This window comes from Lepisosteus oculatus, chromosome 2 (genome assembly GCF_040954835.1).
Source record: "Lepisosteus oculatus isolate fLepOcu1 chromosome 2, fLepOcu1.hap2, whole genome shotgun sequence".
NCBI classification, from domain to species: Eukaryota; Metazoa; Chordata; class Actinopteri; order Semionotiformes; family Lepisosteidae; genus Lepisosteus; species Lepisosteus oculatus.
This window is the reverse complement of record NC_090697.1, coordinates 31,252,482-31,277,829: the sequence shown is the minus strand read 5'-3', so window position 1 is coordinate 31,277,829 and position 25,348 is coordinate 31,252,482. Positions and strand designations below refer to the sequence as shown.

At 37.4% G+C, this 25,348-nt stretch overlaps 1 protein-coding gene across 2 annotated transcripts in view; it reads left to right on the top strand.

Moving 5' to 3' along the window:
- ube3d (ubiquitin protein ligase E3D) overlaps nucleotides 1-25,348 on the top strand; it is a 41,533-nt gene that overhangs the window by 7,121 nt on the left and 9,064 nt on the right. The window contains exons 2-9 of one of the 2 annotated variants that reach the window (XM_015356602.2): nucleotides 2,089-2,288; nucleotides 4,114-4,204; nucleotides 4,851-5,070; nucleotides 6,522-6,591; nucleotides 8,833-8,911; nucleotides 9,600-9,708; nucleotides 10,942-11,111; nucleotides 21,712-21,850. In XM_015356602.2, the coding sequence (XP_015212088.1) occupies nucleotides 2,089-2,288; nucleotides 4,114-4,204; nucleotides 4,851-5,070; nucleotides 6,522-6,591; nucleotides 8,833-8,911; nucleotides 9,600-9,708; nucleotides 10,942-11,111; nucleotides 21,712-21,850 (1,078 nt within the window). The other variant, XM_069178596.1, reaches the window with a different exon arrangement.

Here is a 25,348-nt window from a genome sequence, read left to right as displayed (position 1 = left end):
AGACCCTTATGTATGGTTATATGTCACTGGGGAACCTGACTGCAGTGTAACAATCAATATGGATGATAATCATTAGATATTTACAAATGGCTGTATTTTATTTGACTGAATCTTTGTTCTGAATCATTTGGTGATGGTGGAGCGTGTATACGGGAAAAACCACAGAAGGTAAGCTGTGGTTGTGATATTTGTAACACATTGAAAACTACACTGCACATATGAGGACTGTAAAAACCAGCTTTACAGCTTTAGACATCTACATGCTATTGTCGTTGTAATCTAATCCACTACAGTATTTTGAACACATTTAAAGAGCTTTGATCTACATGGAATTGTTGTAACAACAGACAGTGCAGTCCATGTATTGGATAATATTTCAGGATAATTATGTTTATACATGCAAGATATTCAGCTTCAGTGTGGGATAAACAGCAAACCAGACATAAAGAACTGGTATTTAGGGACAAATGTCCTGGTACCTGTTGGAGTCTATGGTTTCCACTGTCTTGACTAGGACTCCAGGACCTTCTGATGGATAATACACTCTCCACAAAAATGTTTCGTTGTTTCAGTTGTCTTTTGAAATGATGTCTGGCAAGATATTTTGTGGTTGGCTCTTATAAGAGGTGACTTCATTTGCAAAAGCTATAAAAGCCACATTCTTGCTGGCAACTTTGAATGGTGGGTTTCTGCAGTTTGTGTTCTGAAAATACCAGTGTGTTTTCCAACTGGTCTTTTGGATTTACAGCTACATCCCAAACATCTTGTCTCATGTACAGATTACTGTATTACAGTTTTAGAATTTTTCAAGCAAGAAACATTCTCCAATCTGTCAAGTTTTCTATTATTTGATATTTATTGTTACTGCTTCTTCAGGGGTATAAATACATTTAGTGGGCATTGCACATGTGGTAAATGGAGATGAATCCTAGTCACAGCAGACTACTAACGTAACCTAGACTGGAACTTATGGTGCCTGTATTGTAGCGTTCATGCAGTACTTGGATTCAATGCCTTTACCTGTTGTGTAACTTAGACATTTCTGCTTAGTGGATTTAGCATAGGAGCATCTTCTGCTCTCCAAGTGCAAGCAAATGTTGAACAAACTAGGCTTCGATATTTTATGTAAGGAAATCTGACATAAATGCACCAATAACTAATGCAGTGTGATTTTTAAATTTTAGAAAGTTATTTACAGGTGATTGAAATGTGTGACAGGCAAAGCTCATAGAATAAATGTAATGTTTATCTTGAATCTGTGGTGCACTTCAAAAGCATTTTAGTGTTCTTTCTCTGGTAATAGTGGCTTTTATATCTCAATTTCATATCTCAATATCTGCATTTTATTGGATTTTTAATGTAATGTAACAACTTTCTTATTATTGTATAGAATTTAAGCCAGACAATCCATTAATGTCCTTGCTGGGTTCCTACAGTCTATCACTACACACCACTGATACATTCTTTCCACAGCAGATTTTGTCTGTAGTGTCAAAATGTAGTTCTGTTTTAATACTACATTTTCCTGCCACTTTGGAGCATGTCAAATAACTTGCCACCATTTTTTCACAGGTAAACTCCTATGATTTAAGGATTCATAAAATAATGAGGGAGCAAAATTACCCACTCAGGGCTTCTGATGAAATAATCCTGAAATAAATACAAGTATGGTATATTTTCCTGGATGGCTCAATGCTCTTTGGTACTGTATTGTGATCATAGGTAGGCTTGGTATTAGACAATTCTTGTATATGAAGCCATCTGTGTAAATTTTGCTTTATTTAAGGTGAGAAAAATGAAATATTGTTTTGAAAGTAACATTTGTTGTGTAGTAATGCACTTGCTCGAGGCTTCCCCTGAATCTTAATATATATTCCTGTAAGGGTTCGCTTATCGCTTAACTCTAGAGACTTTGATGAAGTACAAAGCCACAGCTGCATCACAGAAACCTGTCAGAAGGAACACTAAACTGACTGACTTGCGGAACTACCGAGCCACTGTGGGTAGAGATTTGTGAAATCTGTCATAAGAGCTATGTGTATACGAACTTAAACCGCCTGTTAATCACGGTTTTCTGTAACATTGCAGCAAAGACCTTGCCAAAGACCTGTCAGAGGTACAACTGTTGTGTGGGCCGTCGTCTCTAGAAATAAAGACACCTGGATGCTTGGTGGATCTGCAGCTGCCAGCAGGGGTCACCATCATCCAGGATTCCTGCAGGGAAGTGCCAAGTGCAGCAGGAGATGGGCTTCACATAAGGATGCAGCTGCATGCTGATCAGGACACAGGTACGGAGTATCAGGTGTGAAAGAGGAGGATAATATCCGATGTACGGGGCTAGGGCCTTGCTTGTCTGGGGTCTATTGAAAAGGAACAAGAATGTTTCTATTCCATTGAGTAAATGTCCAAAACCTATTATACAGGGCTACAATATTGTGGAGCCAGCATGATTTCTCTGAGTTATAAAAATGAGTTTATACTCTTAAACCTAGCTCAAGGTTTAAGATTTGGTTGCCAGCATCCATTTAATATAAAGAAGAAATTAACCAGGAGAGTCCTTGTTTTAATTATATATGGCAATTGAGAACAGATTCTCATTTACAATGATGATCTGCCCAGGATAACAGAGAAAGCAAGACGTAACAATATAAAGATAGCAAAATATCACAGGGCATATACTTATCGAAACATTCCCAAAGCTATGTTTGCGTTGTAAAATGGATGTGCTCAGGTCATGGTCACTATTTGGTTCTGCAGTTGCTGCAGTTTGCAAAAATGTGAATATCTTCAGATTTTGTGCTGCACTAGTGGTAAGTGAAAGCCTTTAAAACAAGTTAATTCAAATCTCAGGTGAAATGTTAAGGCACTCTTTTATTATGATGGAAGAATTGATGACAACATTAACAACACAGAAACGGAAAAATAAAATTAAAGCTGTGCTTTTGTATTTGTTATTTGCATAAATCCATTAGATGAAGGAGATAAGCTGTAACTATACAACACCATTGTGTATTGTGTATGTTATTCAATAATAAACTCTTATTTATCTTGTGTTGGAGGGAAATTTAATTTTCTTTCAAATTTCAATGATTATGAAGGCCTCTATTCAGAGTCAGATATTACTCCTAGTTAATTATTTATCATTTGAAAAAGCAACCAGAAAAAATGTATGTAGTGCTTTTCTGGACACTCCACTCGAAGCACTTTACAGGTAATGTGGACTCCCCTCCACCACCACCTGTGTGCAGCCCCACCTGGATGATGCACCGGCAGCCATAGTGCGCCAGAACACTCACCACACATCAGCTATCAGTGGGGAGGAGAACAGAGTGATGAAGCCAATTCACAGAGGGGGATTATTAGGAAGCCATAATTGGTGAAGGCCAATGGGAAATTTGGCCAGGACGCCAGGGTTACACCCCTACTCTTTTTGAGAAACGCCCTGGGAATTTTAATTACCACAGAGAGGCAGGACCTCGGTTTTACATATCATCAGAAGGACAGCACCTTTTTACAGAATAGTGTGCCCATCACTATACTGGGGCAAAAGGATCCACATTAGACCACAGGTTGAACGCCCCCTACTGGCCCCACTAACAACTTTTCCAGCATGAACCTTAGCTTTCCCAGGAGGTCTCTCATCCAGGTCCTGACCACGCTCACACCTACTGAGCTTCAGTGTGTTGCCAGGTTTGAATTGCAGGGTGACATGGCTGCTGGCAGTCTCTAGTATCTTTTAGACTGGAGCTAACAATATTTACTTTAGTCTCAGGATAAGATATAAATGCCAGTGTGTGTGTTAGGTGGATACATATTGATGTGAACAGTTATTATAAAAACAATGCCCCTCATAATCCCCAGCATTTCATGCAAAGAAGATATTCAGTAACTATTTAGGCTTTTTCTTTTACTTGCAGGGTATCTTAGGTTTATGGGAGAAAATAAAAAAAAACTGTACAAGGACAGCAGGAAAATGCTTGCCAGACAAAATCCAATTTTGCACAGATTGCTTGTCATTTATAGCTCAGGATGTTTTCTGCTCTGCTGTATTTCATAGGTTTGCCAAGTACAAGGTTAACAAAAAATGTTCATTTGTTTTTTTAATGTGTTTAGAAGCACCTCCAAGTTTGATTGAAAGTTTGAAAGCTCAGAAGAGTTATTGTCTTGTCTGCCAGTCCTGTGGGGAGCAGGTCCTAATGGAGAGGTAAGGGCAGAGGTTGATTTATTTACAAGCACTTGAAGGGAAAGTCACTGAAGTTTAATTGAACTCTTTGCAAACAATGCAGTTGAAATGTCCCAGTGTTAAGACAAATGCGTTTAGCTATCTGCTTTTCTTTCAGAGGTAAGACAGCATCTGTTTTGTCTTGCACTAAACAGCATGAAGCAAGGAGGGCTGGCAGCATTTTTACATAAAATAAATTAAAGAATAAAATTGTCAGTCTTGTAATACAATTATGTTTACACTGATGGTCGGAAAGGCACAGAAGACAAACAAGCCTTTAAAACTTCCATAGGATTTATAACTTTCAAATATTTTTTTTATTTTCTTTTTAACCCATTCCAAGAGTATGTTTTCAGTGAGTGAGATTTGAAATCGTTGTCACTGTCCCTTTGTGTGCTTTTTGTTTTCAACGTGGGGAAATAAAACACATTTTAAATGAAAATTGTCTATCACAAAATTGGCACATGCAACATATGTGTCCATATGTAGTATATAAATATTGCTTAGCATATTGCTTATGGCCATTAAAATAGATTAGATCTGTTAGTAAATAGTTGACTGCTAGTAGATAGATCTGCTAGTAGTAGTAAGACACTGTGACTGAGGAGGGAGACTGGTTTGATTGCAGGGTGTTCAACAGAGTGCTTCCCCTGCCCAATGGAAACTGGAATGCACTGGTGGACGACTGGTGTTGCCACCCTGATCCCTTCGCCAAGAAGAAGCTGCTGCCGAGGAAGGAGGACTGTTTGCTTGGTGACACCTTTATTCTGCTGAGCTGGGAGAGGGATAACAATGGGACATTAACTCAGGAGCCAGAAACACTGGAAAGTGACGTCAGCCAAAGCCAAGTAATTATTCATTTTCAAGTGACCCAATCAGTGCAGTTGTTATCTGTGGAGTCTTTTTGTAGTTAAGTCTGCACATTGCATTATGCATAATACACTTAGATGAAAATTGAATATGCAACATTTTTTTTTCAGATGCTTTGACACTATTGTGTTACACACAGTTATAGCGGGTATCTTTTGTAAAAATAAATAGTTTGTTGAAGATGAAAGATTGCTTATATTATCTTGCTAAAATTATATGCTCCCAGGCAACATAGCAAGTTTTTTTTTAAAGAAGTGTTGGTTGAAAGCAGTTGGTAGCTATGTGGAGGTCAATCCGAAACAAGTCACAGTATGTGTATAGGATAGAGAGTGAATTATACAATGTTTTTGTTCAAAATTATGCAGTTTTCCTTCTGTTGAAGGTCGAGCATCAGTTTACTAAAAATATTTATGCACTAGCAATCAACAAAATAATGTTGTTCAGTAATGCACACTCATTCTAGATGTGATTGAAAAGCATGGAGACGGTCTTCCCTTTTCAAGATTGTGGATAACACATTTTCCTTGTTGTCCTACTGCCAGATATGGAAGAATTAGCGTTTTCGTGTTTTCTGCAGTAATGAAAGCATTATGCTCTGCTGAGGATTAAAGCATATTTTGCTCTTAATCCTTTGCTTATATTGCAGAAGCTCATTGTTTCAGCCTGGCACAATCATTGTAAATGACCTGAAACCTGATAGCTTGCATCCCTGATAACACATTTTGGGTTTGAATTATAAACAGCAGAAACTGTGCAGCACTGCAGATCTATAAACGGAGTTTAAAAGACTGTGAGTTTGAAGGAATGCAATGCAACCTGGAAAGCAGATTAATGACCACGCTGTCTCTACAGCGTACAGCTGCACTCATTAAACTTTCATCTGACCGTAGATTATGTCATGGGTTTCAACCAATACAGTTTGAACCCTTGGCCTCATAATCCATTTTGGCAATACTTTTGTGCAGCCTGTTTTAAAGTAAGAACACCTCATTAATCTGATCCTTTCCTGGCTACAAAGGAGATATTTAATTGCTAAATACTCTCATTGCAAAGCTTTTTCTGCATAGGTTTTTGTTTTGCATATGTTATTCATATTTCATTTTAATCGTGTTTAATTTCTTGCATTTAAGCTTCATTTACGTTATAGAGTTGTATTTGTGAATTTACAGAAAAAGATTTGACCCTTTTCTGGTTTGAGTCGTGCTGAGCAATGGAAAGTCTGCATTCCCCAACGAAACGGATAAAAGACTCATATAACACAGTTTGCATGATTTAAATGATTTTAACATATTATTTCTTTAATTGTTTTAAAGAAAAAGTTCAAGTAAATGTTTTAGAAGATTTCATTTAAAATATTTAGTTTTTTTAATTCAGAATATTCTCTACGGTAGACATGACAATAATTTTGTTGTTTTTATTTCCTCTGCAGAAACCCAAAGAAAATGTCAAAGTGATTTGTAAGAACTGTAGAGCCGTGCTTGGAGAGGAAATATCACCAGGTACCGTGTTACTAAACGTTCAGTTGTCCTTAGAGTAGATAAATCATGCAACTAACAAATTCACATTCTGTTTGGTATATTTTCTGTTGTATGTTTTCAGGAATATAGGGGTATAAAAACAACTACAGTCTGTTTTACCACAGCAGTAACAAAGCCTGCTAGCAATGTGCATTTTCAGAATCTTATATAGAATGTATTGGTTTGATCATTGCATTATCCAGAACAGAATTTCTAATTTCCTTACACTGAAAGTGGCTCATAAACAAATTTATGATACTAAGTTATTTTACTGGAAAATACCTATAATTAGCTACTTGCAGTAACAAATATAAACTTGTCATTAGAAAATATATAATGTGATTGTTGTGCTTCTATTTGTCATTATAATTTTTAATTGTTAATTTAATGTACAGAATATTTATGTTGTATCACCAAAATATTATTGTGAAATCTGGGAGTAATTTTCATTTCTAACTGAAACGTAAATGTAAAAAAAGGGACTTCTGTAGGGAGCTACCATCTTGACTTAAACCAGGTGGTGGGGCCACCTGGTTTAAGTCAAGTGTAAATGGAAAAAGTGTAAGTAAGCGGAACTCCATGGGAGAGAAAGGAGATGTTAGGATAGGCTCCTATGGAGATAATACTGAGTAATTGTAAAGGCCTGAGGCAGAGTTAGTCCCTTCCAGACCCTTGACTCTTGTTTCTTCCCTTTTGGGTAAGACTAAGCAGACATCTTCCTGAGGTTTTCTCATATGCAGGACTCTCTCCTGCCACCTCATCACATTTTCTCTTTCATCACTAGGTGTAGTGTTAATTTTAAATCGGCCTTGGGTCTCCCACCTCTCTTTCTGTCGTCTGATACTCAGCACTCGAGTTTTCAATCCAATGTCCTCTGTACATTTCTCATACTCTGTTTTCTGGTCACTACTCCTCCGCTGAATGACCCAGGGATATTCCTTAATAAGAAACTGCGGCGTCCCTGACACGGACACAGCCAGTTTGTTGGTTCCTTTCTTCAGTCTTTTGACCACCCACCAGCCAGCAGCTAATTAGATACAGGGTATACTCTTGATTCACCCTGTGCTGTCGAGATCCTGCCCTCTGCCCTAGCCTGGATACCTCGCCTGGGCATTGCCTTCCTCTTACACATGCTCCCACATGCACTTCAGCGCTTGTCCTGTAAGCCATTCAGTGGCACATCTCATTGCAGCATCCGCCCGATCCATCCCTAGCAAGAGTTCCTGCCCTGTGGAGCACCCTCTCTCCTTGCAGGCTGGAGCCCAGGTGACGATTGAACCTCTTTCTCCCAGCTGGCCAGGATACGCATCACAGCAGCCAGCAGCCAGCAGGATACAGCCAGCAGCATGGCTAATTCCACGCACGGGCTGTCTTCACAGTTCTCTTCCCTCTCATGGAATTCCTTTCACTCCAAGTGCTGTAGACTCTTTTAGCCTTTCCATGTCTAATTGTGCCACTCTTTTCACTGACCAGGTGGTTCAAAGCCCCACCATTTGCCCAGGGTGTTGAGCTCAGATGATGCCTTCCTCTCACTACATCACAGGCTGAGGAAGTATCAGCAGTGGACATGTAGTGTAAGGCCCGGGTCCTAAGGAAATGCTGTTTCTTTGTGGTTCAGAGATCAGCTGTCAAAATGACAATTGTGGAAAAAATGTTTCTTTCTCCCTGGTTTAGGGGAGTTCATGAGAAAAAAACTGAAAGTATTCAAAGCCTGTATCTCAGGCACTGATGAAAGTATTGAATTGTAATGAATGTTGTCATGTAGCTGATAGAAACAGCTGTCAGTGATTACTTGGGCTTGAAAACCCTGACTTCTTATAAGCATCTAGCTTATTGCTTGTCTTTTCTTTTCTCTTTCAACTATCCATAACCTCTTTTGATTTGGGGGCTCAGTTCTCATGAAAATTATATATTTTATACATTTTATTCTAATTACTGACTGTGTTTTGTTCCAGAATAATACCACTATTTTTGTACTATAGGTACTTTTTATTATTTAAACAAAATTAAAGGATGACAATTTTAAGTTATTTAGTTCCTTCTGTTAACTTGAACAATCTTTTGCAGAAAGTATTTTTAAATGTCACCTAGCAGATTTTAAAATGATCCTTATTTCCGGGAAAGGCATTTAAAAAATGTAGCTTCAGATCAAGAAATTGCCATCAGTCTATTTTGGCTGCAAGCCGAACATTTGCTTACCTTTAATAAATGGTTTTGTTCTAGATACTCTAAAGTTATATATAACAGAGGTGACTGTGAGACAGCTCTCTAAGGAAACTGAAAATGCCAACGTAAAAAACAGGTAATTAATTTTGCATTCAGCTTTTATTGCATTAAATAGTTTTTTCTTATTAGCAGAAATAAAATTAACAATCAAATAATGTTTTCCTATTTGTATGAACTTTCTTCATGCATTTAAAAGAATATGTGTTATGCATATCCCATGTGAACTTCTAATTGAGGAAAACTGGCTTCATTTACCATTACCGGTCTGGGGTATTCCTTTCATTTTTTTTCTAATTTTAACAGAGCATTGCCGTCACTGAGTGGCAATGACTTTAAAATGTTTCACAAAAGGAACCTGAACAAGCACTTTTTTATTTGGGTCTCAGGTTTTCATTCATTCTTTAGATTGATGATTTTTTCTGCTAAACACATGAGTTCACAGCTCTTTTAGAAACACCGCATAACACCTTTACATTACAAAGGTGTAGAGAAATTATATTAAAGAAATATATACATATTTTATATATATCTACATATTTATATACATATTTCTTTTAGATGTATTCTTTTCCATATATACATTTAAGAAAATCTACAATGATTTATCATTTGAAATATGTTTTGTAGTGTATAATGTGTATATTCTATATTGTATGAAATGATTTCAGAGGACAATGTTTATTGTGGTTAACACACTGCTGTAAATGATTTTGTGATAATGCAGGGTAAACTAAACTTTGTTGTTGCTTATTTTGGTGAAAAAGGTCCCTGTTTCTGGAACATGTTATAGCTGCCAGACTTGTGGAATTGTCTGCCAGGCAAAGTACATTTCGTTTCTCTCTCCAAGGACCCAGTGGAAAATCATATGTTTTGGTAAGGGCATGTTTACTGCTGAAGTGTTGTGCAGATGGTGATGAAGTTTTGGATATGCTTCCATCAATTTACTCACAAGATGTGCATAGATTTATTTCACAAGTGAAAGCTGCTAACATAATAAGTCAGTTGTGATTTGTGATGCCTTAACATTGTGCAGAACACTTTACAATACAATACAATTACAATATTTTTGAGGGATGTCTTAAAGCAGATGGTATCATCATTAAAATAAACATCAGTTCTTTTTCAATTAACTTTTATCTAGCCTTTATAAATAATTATTACAGAGAGATCTGGAATCTTCACACTGGAATATGCAAATGTCCCAATATAATACTGTACCATGGAAGCTATAGCAACTTCCAACACTAGAAACCTGCAGAATGTTCTGACATGGTTGGTTTAAGAAAACGCCATGATCATATTGAAAAAAAATTCTATTCACAGTACTTGTCTTTAGCAGATTATTGATATTTAAAACTTTCTAAGCCCTTACTGTGTAAATGCAGTGTCCTTCATTTATATTCAAACCGTAGGTGAAAAAGGAAAAAAATAGTATGTAATAGTTAGCTATGGACAGACTAATGTCTTTTGCCTAAAAATGTTATACTGTAATCTTAATAGCACTGGACTGAACAAAATCATGTTTTTCAAAAATAAATTCCAGAAAATATGAGTCAGATTTATTCCTTTAAATAAAATAATATTCTACATAACATAAGCATACATACAAAGTGGCCCAGAAAATACATGTTTTCAACTGACCATCGCAATCTTTAGACTTGGCCAAATTGACCATTTGTTCTTCAAACTCATGAACCCAGGTTATAAAAGGAAAACAAAGGCCCTAGAACATTTTTTCCTGTTGGAATAGTCAAAAATCCCTCTCAGAAATACCAGAACCAACTCGGACACTAAAGGAGGCATTTCCTGCAGGGTTTTCCCTGCCAGAGGACAATTTGCAAAATACTAACTACAGGAAAGTGAATAAATGTGATCCTCCTGTTTTCTGGATTTTAATTATTTATAAGAAATATTCCTTGCTCTGTATAACGCTATTTAGATTATGGTACAACATTTTTAGATTGATGTTTCTTGTTGCATCATTGTGTGGATGACTAGGTCTAGGGCACTATATGTGTTTTTACATAGCAAACAGTGAAGGAATAATTACTTTAAAGACTGATAGGTTTTATGCATTGAACTGAGTTTCTCTTTTTGTTTTTACAGCTCTGGCTTTTAAACACTGACACACTGCTCATTTCTTCCGCAAAGACATCTGTCAACGGCAGTGCCTTTATTTCATCTGAAGACAATTCCTCAGCTCAACATAAATCACAGGCAGCCAGCGGTGCTGTTAAAGTTCTTTACCTTCCTTGCTCACAGGGCAAACACCAACAGTAAGTGACATTTATAGTTTAATTCTAAAGAACAACAGACTGATGTAGTAAAGCACCATGCCAAAGAATTCCCAGTTGTATTAAGTTGTTACTGATTCAGCGGTTAACAGTGCACAGCTTCAGTTTCAAAGGATGCTAGACAACTACCCTCCACTGATTTCCACTTTTATGTCAAGGGACTTCAGCAATATATCAATTATTGGATTATTGTTTTGGGTGGCATAGTGGTTAGCATTGCTGCCTTGCAGTGCTGGGGACATTGGTGCTATTTCTGGGGTGCTAACTGCGTGCACTTGATATGTTCTCCCAGTTTGTGTGGGTTTTTGTCCGGGTGCTCCAGTTTCCTTTCACAGTCTAAAGACATGCTGTTAGGAAACCTGGCTTCTGGGAAAACTGGCCCTGGTGTGAGTGTGTGTGTTTGTGCCTGTGCGTAGGCATCCAGGTTGTATGCTGCGTTGCGCCTGTTGCTTGCCGACTCCACTGCGACCTTGAATTGGATGAAGTAGTTAGAAAATGGAAGCATGGATATTATTATTTTGTTATAGTTCACAAAAATAACACTGTGCATTAGTACAACACTGAACGTATTCTGTTCTGTGTTGCTAAAACCCTGACTGGTGAGCTTTGAACAAAAGTGGCAGTGGTTTCGAAGTCCCTTTGGACTCATTTAACATTTGCTCAGAGCTGGCTTTATTGGGGAATGTGATATGTTTGCTCTTTAGTATAATGTTCTTTTATACAAGTACAATAAATGCGTTATGAATGTCAACAGAGAAATAATTATAATAATAATAATTGCTTACACTTATATAGCGTTTTTCCGGACACTCCACTCAAAGCGCTTTACAGGTAATGGGGAGTCCCCTCCACCACCACCAATGTGCAGTCCCACCTGGATGATGTGACAGTGGACCTAGTGCGCCAGAACACTCACCACACATCAGCTATTAGTGGGGAGGAGAGCAGAGTAATGAAGCCAATTCATAGATGGGAATTATTAGGAGGCCATGATTGGTGAGGGCCAATAAGACATTTGGCCAGGAAATGCGAAAGATTATATAACACAAATACTTATTATGTTTTCATTGGCAGTATTTTTCTTTAATCTGAAGCTCCACTTCATCTCTCTTTTATTTTTGGCAAACAATGGGGAATTGTGTTTGTTTCAGAAGTCAAATGCTGGTTTTTCTTGCAAATACAAAAAATAGGTGCTTTGTTTCTCAGGACTAGACTTTCTTCACTTGACATTAGAGTCTTCAGTTTGAGTGACTTTGTGTAGCCTAGCTCTCTGTTGTCTCATCTTATACTGTTGAGTTTTAAATTCTCTCTTTCTCTTCACTGTTCCTCTCCCAGCTGATCTCATTTGGCCAGGAATGTTTCTCTATACCAAACCCTGGCACAGCATTAGCTGGTTTGCCGTTTCCTCCTTCACTCCTTCAACCACCTGTTTTTCCTGTTTAAACTCTGTGGACTTTATTGTCTGTGTGCTGGCTTAATGCTTACCAACCTGATAATCTATACAGGGTTTATTTTTTTCCATTTGATTGTAAGCTTGACGCAATACAATGGACATAGACTAGATGTCATGCTTTCTTTCAACATGCATGTTAGCCGCACTCTTATGGTGGCATTGGAAATGTGGTTGTAAAATAATTAAATTAAGTAGCCTTCTATTAGTAAAGCAATTTCTCGCATCCCTTCCTGACCTCTTAGGTACTGGGGCAGCTGGTGCATGACTGCTGCTATGTGTCACCCAGGTATAAAGCTGCGCTTTGGCAGAAGATGAAGTGGGTCCCCTTCTATACGATTTACGTTTTTCACTGGGGTGTCCGTAATGGAACCTCAGTTGTTGTGGTTCTGAACAAAGCACATTTCTGAAAAACAAAACAACCTTTTTTCCTTACCTTGGTATGGGTCAAATTGGGGAAAAAAATGTCACGTTTGTGCCAAAAAAGACCAAACATAAGAGTTAAAGAGAGAAGTACAGTGGAAGGGTGACCCGAGCATGTTTCTAAAAATGTGCAGATTTACATACAGTAATGCTATGTACAAATCAAGAAGAAACAGGCTCTTCTTAAACATCCAACTCTTGTAGATCACGTGTAATAGAAATATAATGCCAAACAATGAAAGGCACCCTTTAATAGTAACTTGAATTCATTTAGAACAATCTTAAAAAATCTACTACTTTAATTAAAGCTTCGCTTATTAAAGCTAAAGATATGTTTTTTTTACTACAAAATGTTTTGACTGATATCAGGACAGATGTTTTTTTTTATTAATGTGGAATTCCCCTAAACTCCATGTACTAGTATTGTATTACATCTTTAAACTTTAATTCATAACTCAATACTTTCAAACATTTGGCTTGCATTGTATCTGTACTGCACATTTTCATGTAACTGATTATCAGCCAAGTGACTCAAGAACATTTCTGAAATCCTCTGTACAAAAGTAAGATGTCAAGATGTGGATTGCCAAACCAATAACTTTGGTTGTGCAGCTTCAGCTACAATTCACCCTTTTGTCCATCCAATTGCGATTTATAATAATCGTGCTCAAATGGTACTTGAGGAAAAACTCAAGAGCAAATGGCTGATTGTTGATTGTCATTATGTTTTAATGCCTGTTTAGAAAATTATTTTTGAGTGGCTGGAAGACAGTGAAGAGAGCACAATGGTTTCACAACTGCTGTTTAATTCTGTCTGTGCATTCATGATTAGCATATTTCCATGTAATGACAGACAATGTACTGTATGTCATAGCATTTCATAGGGTTTGACTCTCACACTGAACTCATACTCTCACATTACTCTCACACTGAACCAGAATATCGGGATGGAATCCTTTCAGAGCTAAAAGCCTCAACCCAGTCGCGTAAACTTGATATTACCGTCAGCTGTTTCCCCTCTGCCACACCTTTTTCTTTGTTGTTACTTTTCCACTTTAAGTGTTACTCTCATGCATGACTTTTAATTCAACTGAAGCAAATGAAGCCTGTTGACAGAGCAGCTTTGTGGTCTGTTGGGATGGATGTTGAAGATGGGTCTATGCTTTTAGCCTAATTCAGTGTGTATTGTTGCAGCACAGTCATGATGGATGTCTAGGCTCTCCATTCACATCGGTACAGAATAGCTCAGCCCTCTTGAGAGCCCTGTGTCTGTGGCTTATTTTGGACGAGCTCTCCCTTAATTAATCAAACTAATAATTTGCCCAATTTAAATCTTCTAAATCTGCTTCACTTTATTAACATTAGGTAAGTACAGGATTATGGATATTTATTATCTCCATTTACTTTTACCATAGCAGAGTTAACTTGCAATCTCAAATAGATTAGTACTTGATAAAAAGCTAAAATTAAACAAATAGTTTAACCTTCTTCTTTGCTTCTCTGGTAAGCAAAACTCAGAATGTATTAAATTACTTGAAGGTTCCTGGTCCAGAAGAACGTCCAGTGTTTCTGTTTTGTTTTATCTAAGCTCTTGGTTGCTTTTTGAAACCAATATTTACAGTATGAACTCCTCATGAGAACATGAAACTTTCAGCCACCAACCAACAGTCAATTAGAAACTCAGTATGTGATAGTGGGTTTCCATTGTGTAGCAGGCGCAGGCATCGCGACAAAAAGAAATTCCCAAATGTTCCATTTTTCCCAAATTACAGTTGCAGCCCCTCTGACAGCTCCTCTGAGAAGTACCCAAGTATCAGAAGTAACATAAAGGAATCCACATTCCTTGGATGTAGTTGTGCAGGGAGTCTCGAGAACACTTCCTACTTATTCTTCATATTTCAAGTGCTGCATTCTTAAAACCTTGTGTGGAGTCATGGGAGGTGAGTTTGGCATGGAGGCGGAGCTCTTGATTGAGAGAGAGAGAGGCACGTTGCCGCAGTAACCTGCGGCTGAGAAGAGTGATTGGTAACGAACCTCAGCTGTGGCAGTGGTTTGTGGGAGAACGTGCCGTACACTTCCCTGAGAGGAGGTCAAGCAGGCCTCAGTCCTGAGTTGGCTGCAGGAGAGATTGGACGAGGGAGATTAGATCTCCCTTATGCGGAGGCTCGGCAATATGAGAGCCAGGCTGAAGCGGGACGCTGTTAATCGATCATTTCCGCCTTATGAGGGCAAGATAGATGGCAGACTGGCGGCAGCAGCTACAACCCCGGTGAGGGGGTGAATGTCTCAGTCAGGGTAGCAGTCTTGGAGATGACTGTGGAGGAAGGAGCCCGAAAGGGACCGTACAACAGCGGCAGTCCCGGAGGGGAGCCAGGCGAGAGTGCAGATTTAAAGGGACAACAGCCTGCAATGGTGTGAGAGCAGGGCTCTCTGTGAGTCCATTGTATATATGGGTTGTTAGTGAGTTAGTGTGTGAGTACCAGAGAGCTGGGTGTGGTAGAGGGACCCTTCCCCGGGTGATAAGGGCTATCGGGGGAGAGAGTAAGGTCTGTCTGGCTGCCGGCCTCTGGTGAGGCTGCAGTGGTGATCAGGCATATGAAAGATGCACAGGTAGCTGCGGTGTGAGAAGGCAGTGGTGGCTGGGCACGGCTTCGAGGGGCACCAGCAGCTGCAGCTACACAATCTCAGACGCAAGAGTTAGGCACCGGGGAGGTGGTGTGTCAATCTTAGCGAGGGAGAGTGTGTGAGGATATGCGGTATTGAGACTCGGAAATGTAGCTAGTGTGTGAGTCTCAGCCTGGTGGTGTCGGGTAGTGGCAGTCCCAGGGCTGTCTGATGAGAGAGCCAGTGGCCATCATGGAGTGGGAGCAGGGGGCTCTGTGGCAAGGGCCATAGGGACTTTCAAATCTCTTTTAAGGGATTAACCTGATGGTGTAAAAGATGCATGTAATGTATGAAAGATAAATAGGAGTCCATCTTCATTATTTATCCTATACATTCTTGCACATTGACTACATACCTTATTGAGCCCAGAATGACCTATCCCTTCTATTAGAACTGTAGATTCAGCTTAGTTTACCAGTGTATGGATCAGAGTGACAAAACAGGTGGAGCAGCAATTAATCTCAGGTGTGAAACTGGCATGATCTGTTTTGCACTTCCTGAGTGGCCTCTCTGCCTCTCTGCCCTTCCTGCCTCCTCCCCTCTCCCAGCTTTTGTTCTTCTGTGCTATTTAATCTCTGCTGTCTGCCCTGTCTTTCTAACACCTGAAGAAGGCTTCACAGCCAAAACGTTGTGTTTTCTCTCTTCTCTTTTCAGCATGGAATAAACCTATTACTTGTTCACCTGCATACTAGCTCATCTTCTTACAGTGGATACTGGTGTAAAAAAGGCATGTAGGTAATTATTGAAGATTTGCCACAGTTGAACTTTCATCCATTTAAAAATTATAATTGGAATATAATGGTACACCAATAATCTTGCCTGTTGACACTTAGGAATACCAGTCTGATTGCTGCTTATCGGCCTAAAATTTGCAATTCATTAATTCCAAATATTTGGGAGCTTTCACTGATGTATAATTAATAAGTATCATTTGCACGGTACTGATTTAACACTGTAGAGTCAATAAAGGAGAAAAATAAGTAGGTTCTATACGTGAATGCAATTGTCTTTATATTGCTTATATAGCAATTATATTGCTTGTTTGGACATTAATCTCATGCTGGGAAATAAATTACTTTTGAGCAAACTTCCTGCTTAAAAGAATGTTACAAGAGGAGACTATACATACTAGATTTGTATATTTAAAGTTATTAGTTACATATATACAAACTAGGATTTCTAAAATAATGAAAAAAGGCTTATTTATAATGTAGACATATTGGTGTGTAGACCCCTCCTAAAAAGAAGTATGAACTGTATGCACTCAAGTCATTTGCAAAGTTTATGCTCTGTTTATTGAAACATATGTTCTAGCCTACTGTCTTCATCAGTGTTCTTGACAGTGTGACCCTTCTCTGTTTTAAAGATAAAGGACTCACCCTGTTAATCAACAGTGATCTACAGTAGGGATCTCAATTGCTTAATCAACATCCTACCTCTTTATCTAAAATGCAATTTAATAGTTTTATTTATAGTAAACTAATTAAACAATGCACTTAAAAAATAAATGTAAGATGATTTATTTTAAAGACACTTTTGTGGTACATCTAAGGGGTTTGACTAATAAAGACTGTAGTCAACTACAAGAAATCAGATTACTTCATCATCTCAATTTCTTTCAGTTTAATTCACAAGTAATAACCACTAATCAACATCTTTCCCTTGTGATAATTTACTCATTGAGTTAATTGCGATTAACTTGGATCCAAGCAATATACACTTCCACACAAGTGATATTGAGATAGGACACTGGTTTAATCTGAGGGAGGTTGATTTCCCCCCTGCAAGATTTAATGGTAGGAATGCAGACCGACCAGTTCATATTTTTTAAATGGCTAGAACAACGAAATCATCAAATGTAGATACAGTATGTTAAGGATTGGGAGGCATTGTCTGCAAGCAGTAATATATAATATGGGGGAAGTGATGTGCACATAATTTCCACATATTCTGCTCGATTTTCCAAAGACAAAGTGAACAACAAGGGCATCCCAAGTACCCCCAGTAACAGGAAACCCAGAAGAACATTTCTTCTGAGTCAACATAATTACTGAAGGGTTGGCATATGTTAACCATATTAAAGAAATCTGAGACCATGCCCAGTTAATCTAGAACCGACCACAAATATTCCCACTCAAGCCTTCCAGGAATCTAATTAAAGAACGTTGCTGGGGGAGACAATGTTTAAGTCAGGAGTATAATGTGGAGCAGGCAGTGAACATTATTAGAGACCAGCTACCTTTTAATGAAACCCACCTGATCACGGTGAACGGATCTGGACATCCTGTTGGCGTGAAAGCACCAGAGCATATAACTTGGCAAGTGAGCCAATCATTGACATGGGAATGATAAATTGTACGAAGAATGACCTATGTTTTTTGCAATAACGGGGATATAATGACTATATTAAAATCCATCTGAGAAGAACTTGCCTCAAGGTTGGCCATATGGTTCATGTTAAGCAAAGGAAGAACTGATTGGATCTAAAGGATTGCCATCAATGTTGGGTTAAAAACTCTCTTTGAAGTAATTTACCATCTACATCACCACTCCCTGTGTTTGATATGTTTACGCCATTGCATTTCAAGGTTTGAACACAGTAATGTAGTGTATTGTATTGTCCAAAGGGGTTACATGAGTAGAGCCATTCTTCAAGATAAAAGATATAATAAAATAGAGACCAGTCTTAATGAACACTGAAGTTGCATAAGGTGAAAAAAGGAAGAAAATCATGATTTTCAATTCTCAAAACTGTTGCCAGTTGGACTGAGTGAAGATATTATTTTAATTTGATATATAAGGTAGCTTAAAAAAGTATAAGGTCTTTTATAAGATACTTATCACAAGTGTGATAACTAGTTTTGACTGTGCTGTTGAAGGATGGTGGTTTATTAATTTAAGTTGTTAAATTTGGCCTGAAATAACATTTTTAAAAGCAAATGGGAAAAATCCTTCAGAAAAAGTACAAAAGGGCTGAATGGGTTATTTTGGCTGCAAGTATTTGTGATTTCTCAAATTGGAAAATAAAGCACAACAGAAACTTTTAAAGAATCTGGTACGTTGCTAGTGTGTGTGGCCAGTGTTAACATTTGGGTTGCAGATTTCTTTTGGGTTGCAGATTCTGTCATCGTCTCTGAGCCCTCATTGCACAACAGATTGCACAAGCTCTCACAAGAACTCTGGCACTAGGAGGATCTGTGTTGTCTTGCAGGAATCCTTTCCAGTCAGGCTGAGCCCACAGGAACAGCAGAAGTTGATTAGTGTATCACCACGAAGTCAGGTTTCCATTGATCAGTGCAGATTATGTTTTGTAGAGACCTCACACTTAGACCTGTTTTTTCCTACACAGCAGTAATTAGTGTATTGTTCTACAACACATGTTTGTGTCTTTTTCTTGTGAAAAGAAACAAATCAGGCTGCTCTACACAAAAGTTTGATTAATGGCTAAAGAGTACTTGGCTCCATTGCTGGGAAGGACACATGATGAATTATTCAAAGCTTCAATGTAACAGAGGTACAAAGGTGTGTTCTTTATTGATCACAAGGCTTGACTTTAAGTAGGTTAAATCAGCTCATCACTTACTGTATAACCTACTTTTATTTCATTTGCAGTGGCACAACAACCCTTATTCCTCTATACCACATACTGTTGCTAAGATCTGCAATGTTTGCTTGGAACCTACATTTATAGTGTATTGTGCTTGTAAAACAACATGCTGTATTACTTTGTTTCCCTATTGCACATTAAGACCAAATGACATATCATCCACTCAATACCACATCCAGGGAAATAATGACTGAAACGAGTCTTCATCATTTATGAAGTTAAGTGGAAACAATTAAATATAAGTTAAAATAAAGAATCAGTGTAGTTTTTCTTCATCCATGAGGAAAGATATGAAGTTTGAGATTATGGATTAATTCTGCAATTTCCCTCATGGGATCAATAAAGTATCTATCTATCTAATTCAGTTCATGAGAGCTTAGCCTGGTTCTCACTTACAGCTATATTTTTCAGGGTATAAAGCATAATTGGTAAGTAAACACATTGCCAAATTGGACAGTTAATTATACTGAATTACCACAAGGTCATTGTATTAGTTGATTGGGTCATAAAATAAGAATGACAAATTTAGTTATTTATAAACAAACATCTCACTTAACATAAGGTGAAATCATTTATTAATTAAAAACTAATGGAAAATAAGACAGTGATATAACATTTTTAAAATTCTTATTTCTCAACACGTTAAATCAAGGCTGTCAGCTAAATAATTAACCTTGGAGTGATAATGGAAAATTAGGAATTTTTGAAAATTGAATCAATACAGCCATCTGAAATTTCCACCAAAATGCAGACTTCAAGCACAGCCTTGCATCGTTAATGCATTTTCAATGGCCTGATGTTTACCATATTGCATTCAACTCAAGTTTTTGTGAGGCAGCAGCAGTCAGGCCTATGGGCAGGGTTCACTTCTCAGCTTGTCTCTGCATATCTAACACACAAAGCAGGTGCCCTTGGCGATATTACTGTATCAGTGTCGTAACACAGCATTTCCCTGGTTCTCTGCCTTTGTCCAATCGTATTGCCCCTGTTTAATGACGTCACGGGCCTTGTTTGACAGGGGTGTGTCTTCGCACAAAAAAGAGACCTGTGCACACCTGTGCAACCTGAGTCATCATTAGTCTTTGTATCTTGTGTTTTTTATGTCCTCATATGGAGATTTCTGAACATGGTAAAAAAATTAAACTCTGTAACCAAAATTGTGTGAATGAAGAGTAGTGAAAAAAGAAGAAAGCCAAGTTCATACCAAACCCTACACAGGCATACAGATCAAACTGTACTTTAGAATGTTTTGTGTGCATGATCTTCATGAGGTGACATCAGGCTGCACATTGCTCATTGATATTTTAGGATTTCTGGAATTGTAATGAAAATGATTGCTCAGGTAACTCGTCAGATTTTTAAAAAATGATTCTTTAAAGTAACAGATATCATTCTATGTAAAAAGAAACAATTTATGTTGAAGTATTGATGCAGTAACAAGTACAGTACTTCTGATACAGAGCCTATGGTATTTATAATTCTTCAGTCCCTTTACCATCTAAATTGTTTTTCTTTTAAAAATTAACCTAGTTTGTTTGAGATACTGTATACGCATTTAATGTGACAGTTTCTGTTAATGCAGGAAGTAACGTGTCTCCCATGTGTTTCTTCATATGCTGTTAATTCTTTGAAGAATAATGTATTATAATGCTTCATTTCCTTGCAGGTCAATTGATTTTTTTTTTCAGATTTGTTTCCAGCAGCACTGTAATTAACAAAAATGAGGGTTAGTGACGTAGAACCAAGGGAAATGTTAATATTTTGAGTAAAGAATTTGATTTTCACTTGCTTTGTCAGATTATCCTCACAGAAAGGCATTGATTAAGGTGTCTGTTAACCATTATAAGGAATATAGAAAGTACAATTAAGGTTCAGGAATATTAGATAATGGAGATTTAGTCTATGAAGCTAGAACATTTATCAATAGGACAGCAATTTCACAATCCCTATTCCACGTTTCCCTGTGTCTTAGATTTTTATTAAATATGAAACCTATAAACAGATAATTTCCCAGGTGTTTTGTTGTGTGAAAAGGAGCTGTGTCCTTTTTTATATGGTTAAGCAACCATGCCTGCCTTATCACAGCTGTGAGTCCCTACAATCTTCATGTATGTGACCATTTCTTAATGCCGTTATGCCTCTTATTGGGAATTGGAAATATATTTGAATATGTAACATAATTATGTGTTTTTCAAAAATGTTTTGATGTGGACTCAAAGTATATGAAGGAATTCCTATACAATTAATTTTACTATACATATATGTACTGTATATACAGTACACTATTTTTTTCAAATAAAACATTGAAATGCAGAAGATGTAATTAAGATTGTCTTATGAAAAAGCCTCAGAGACATGTTGGTAGTATTTATTTCTACTGTGCAGAATATGTTCTAAATTTCATTAACAGCACACGTACACATCCATGTTCATTGCAGAGTTATAGATGCCTGGGATAAAGATATTGGTGTACATCCTTTAACCTTGCCTGTGAAGACCTGTCATGATGTGATGCAACTACTATCAGCCAGCAATGAAACTCTCCCATTTTCAATGCGCACAATGAATACCTTCAAGGTAAGTGACCATACACTATGTGCGCCAGTATTGCATCTGTATGCCCTTTTTTAATGAATACTATTCGTTAAGTACTATTATAATAAGAATAGAATAAATTGTTATTTTTGTTATTTTTTTCTTGTCTCAGTTTAAAAATAATAATCTGCTGTGCAAAGGTATTTTCATGTGTTATATACAGCATGTTTAAAAATGTGATGACAGTATATTGTTAGGTCTTGTATATCAGAGTTTAAGACACAGTTAATGAGGTGCCAAATAAAATTGGCTGTTTTTTGTGCAGTTTCAGCTATTAATGTGTTTTCGTGCTGACATCCCTATGCTTTTTTTATTCTTATCCTCAACTCATAGTACGGTTTAAAGGTAATTAGAAACTTACTGCCTTTTATGTTCATAACCTGTCATTATGTTCAGAAAGGTGGAGGCATAGTGATTGCAATTAACTGCATACCCCTGAAAAGACATCTCAGGTGTTGTATTATAGAAATGACTTCTCTTCCTTAAAATTGCAACTTAATTTGGGTTTATGTCTATCTAACCGTTAGACATTTTCAGGAATGCAATCTCTATATTATTATATGTCTTTACGGTTTCTCTGAAAAAATATTCTTTTCAAATATTTATAAGTGGTGTTAATTAACCATAAGCTTTCATTCAACTGTCAATTTAAAAACCCATTTTGCAAAATGATAAAATGTCTCCTGATTCTTTACTAAGTAGCAGACCTATTTCATTTTTTTCTCTACACATCACCTGAGGACATCTCTGCTTTCACCAAATACAATAATTATTCTGCACCTGCAAACTGCTGCTTAGGTGAATTTTTCTGTCCTGAAGGGAATTTACAAATGAATCCTTGGTAAAAATTGACTTGACTGTATTGATCTGTGCCTTGTTGAATGTTACTTTCACACTGGATTTAAAGCATTTCTGCTAAAACGCTAACAAACTCACAGTTTCTGTTTGGATTTGATTTGTTATTGCTGTGCTTGAAATGTTTTAAAATACATCCCCTCTGCTGTGTGGATTAGGTGTGTTATTTTTTTTAGATTTATAATGCTTACTAATCAATAATCTCAGTAATTTTTAAAAGTAATGTAAATGTTATGAAAATGGTGAAGGAAGGTCTTTTTAAGCCATCTATCTTCCATTATGGTTAATTAACATATTATAGAGAAGACACTGCTGCTATGGAATCAGTCCAGAGAAGGTACTTTTTAGGGATTAAGGGAATGTCCTATACTGACGCTCTGAAGGAAATTCACCTTTTCAGTTCTGAACAGAGAGGATGACGAGGGGATATGATGAGGGGTTTTCAAAATCCTGGCATTGACAAAGTCAGCTCAGAGGGCTTCCTCAAAGAAATCAATGGATAGAAGGTTCCCTAAGAACTGTGGGAATAAGGTGTCTTACAACTACTGCAAAACATTAAGGGTATCTAAACCCAGTGATATAGTACCATTTCTTGTGTCCCAAGATTTTATTAAAACAATTTTGTCTTAAAGCTTTATGAGACCACACATTTTCGACCTGATATAATGAAAGTTACTAAAAAGAAAAACTCATAGTGAAGCGCTTCAAACTGATGAATATATACAGTATCTTGCAAATGTATTCATGGATTCAAAGCTCATGGCCAGAGCTACACTGAGTGGCTTAACAAGAAGAAAATGATTGTCTTTGAGTGGCGCATAGTGGAAGATTGGTCACCTCCCAGTATGTAAAATTGGTAGAAACTGAACCAAACACACTCACAGTTGTAAGGTGCTTCCATCAAGTATTGACTCAAGAGTGGTGAATACTTTTGCAATGAACATATTGAAATTTAGATTTTTGTTGGCAGTTGTTGGTGACTGTTACCTTTTTTTCACTTAGAAAAATGTTTAGTTCAAGTGAAAACATTCACTTAAAATTGTGTATTGTTTGTGATTAAACTAAATGAGACATTATGGAAAGGTGCGGAATACGTTTTCAGAGCATTCTATAACGGTGACAAACAAAAAGATATTGTAAATAGTGATAAGCTGTATTTTACACATTTCAAGAGCTTCTTGACTAAGCCTTAACAGGCTTACATACAATTATGTAAGCTTCAGTGCTGCAACCTAAAGAGAAAATAGCTTTGACGCTTTCATATAAACTGCAGTAAAATAAGAAACATTAAAGAATACTTAAAACAGTTACTCATAGTGAACTAAAATGTTTTTCATACTTAATTACCAGCTTACATGTGAAGCTTTTTTCTCAACCAGACATTCTCAGGAATTGCTGTTTAATGACAGCGTATTTTTCCACGTGATAAGCATAGACATAAAGTAATGAAATATTCTAGCATGCATATCTTACTTGTAACTTGCTGTACAATGAATGGCTTACATATACACTGGTGAAAACTAACAAACTAATAACACAAGTTGTGACATTGTCGTCAAGACTTTTCGAGGTCACTTCAGCTATTAAACTACCACATGAGAAAAATGAGCCGAACCCTTATTATATTGTTTTCTTAGAACAGGTTTTAGAATTTTTAATGATGTGATTCATTGTATTAATTGTACTTTACAAGCTGCTGCTTTTGGAAAGTGTTCAAGGTATTCAAATTAAAAATATGAACAATACTCAAATAAAATCTGCAGTATGTTTAGCAGTAAAGGACACCTCCATTGCATGGCACAGTAGCTACAAGCATTGGTAAAGCCTTTATTTTTGGCATTTAGATAGCCTGACCCGGCTTCAGTTTATCAAGTATTTCAATCAAAGGCTATACATTATTAAAATATACCTTACCAAGAGCCATTTGCGCCTCATAGTAATCTTTCAGGAAAAATTTTGCCAGTAGAAAGTAATAGTGAAAACTCTTACTATGGGAAAGAGAATTTCAATAAATCCATCCATCTTCTGACACACCTGAAGAAGGCTCCACGGCCGAAACGTTGTATTTTCTTTCTTTTTTTTTCAGCATGGAATAAACCTATTACTTTTTCCTTTGCAGCCTATGCATGCTGACGCAACTACCCACCTGAACTACTGCATCCATCTTCTAACTGCTTTATCCAATTCAGGGTCATGGTGGCCTAGCGCCTATCCGGGGAAGCATTGGGTGCAAGGCATGGTTCATCCAAGACGGTGACACCAGTTCCTCGTAGGGCACAGATAGACACAAACACGCACACACTCACACCAGGGAAAATGTTACAGAAGCCAACTAACCTACCATTATGTCTTTGGACTGGAGAGAAAAGCCATGTGAACGCAGGAAGGAGACGATCTTATTCATGTTCAAGAAGAAACACTGGTTGATAACAGAATCTTGAGTTTTCACGACAATTTCGAAATGTTACATTCATCACTTCCATTTTCTTAAGTAACCTATACTTGCAAATGCAAATGAACCAAACCAGTTTCAGATCAAGGAGTGAGACCATGAGATTTGGTTCCAAAGTTTGAGACTGACGGCCGGTGCATGAGACTGGAGAACCTTGCAACTATGTTCCATGG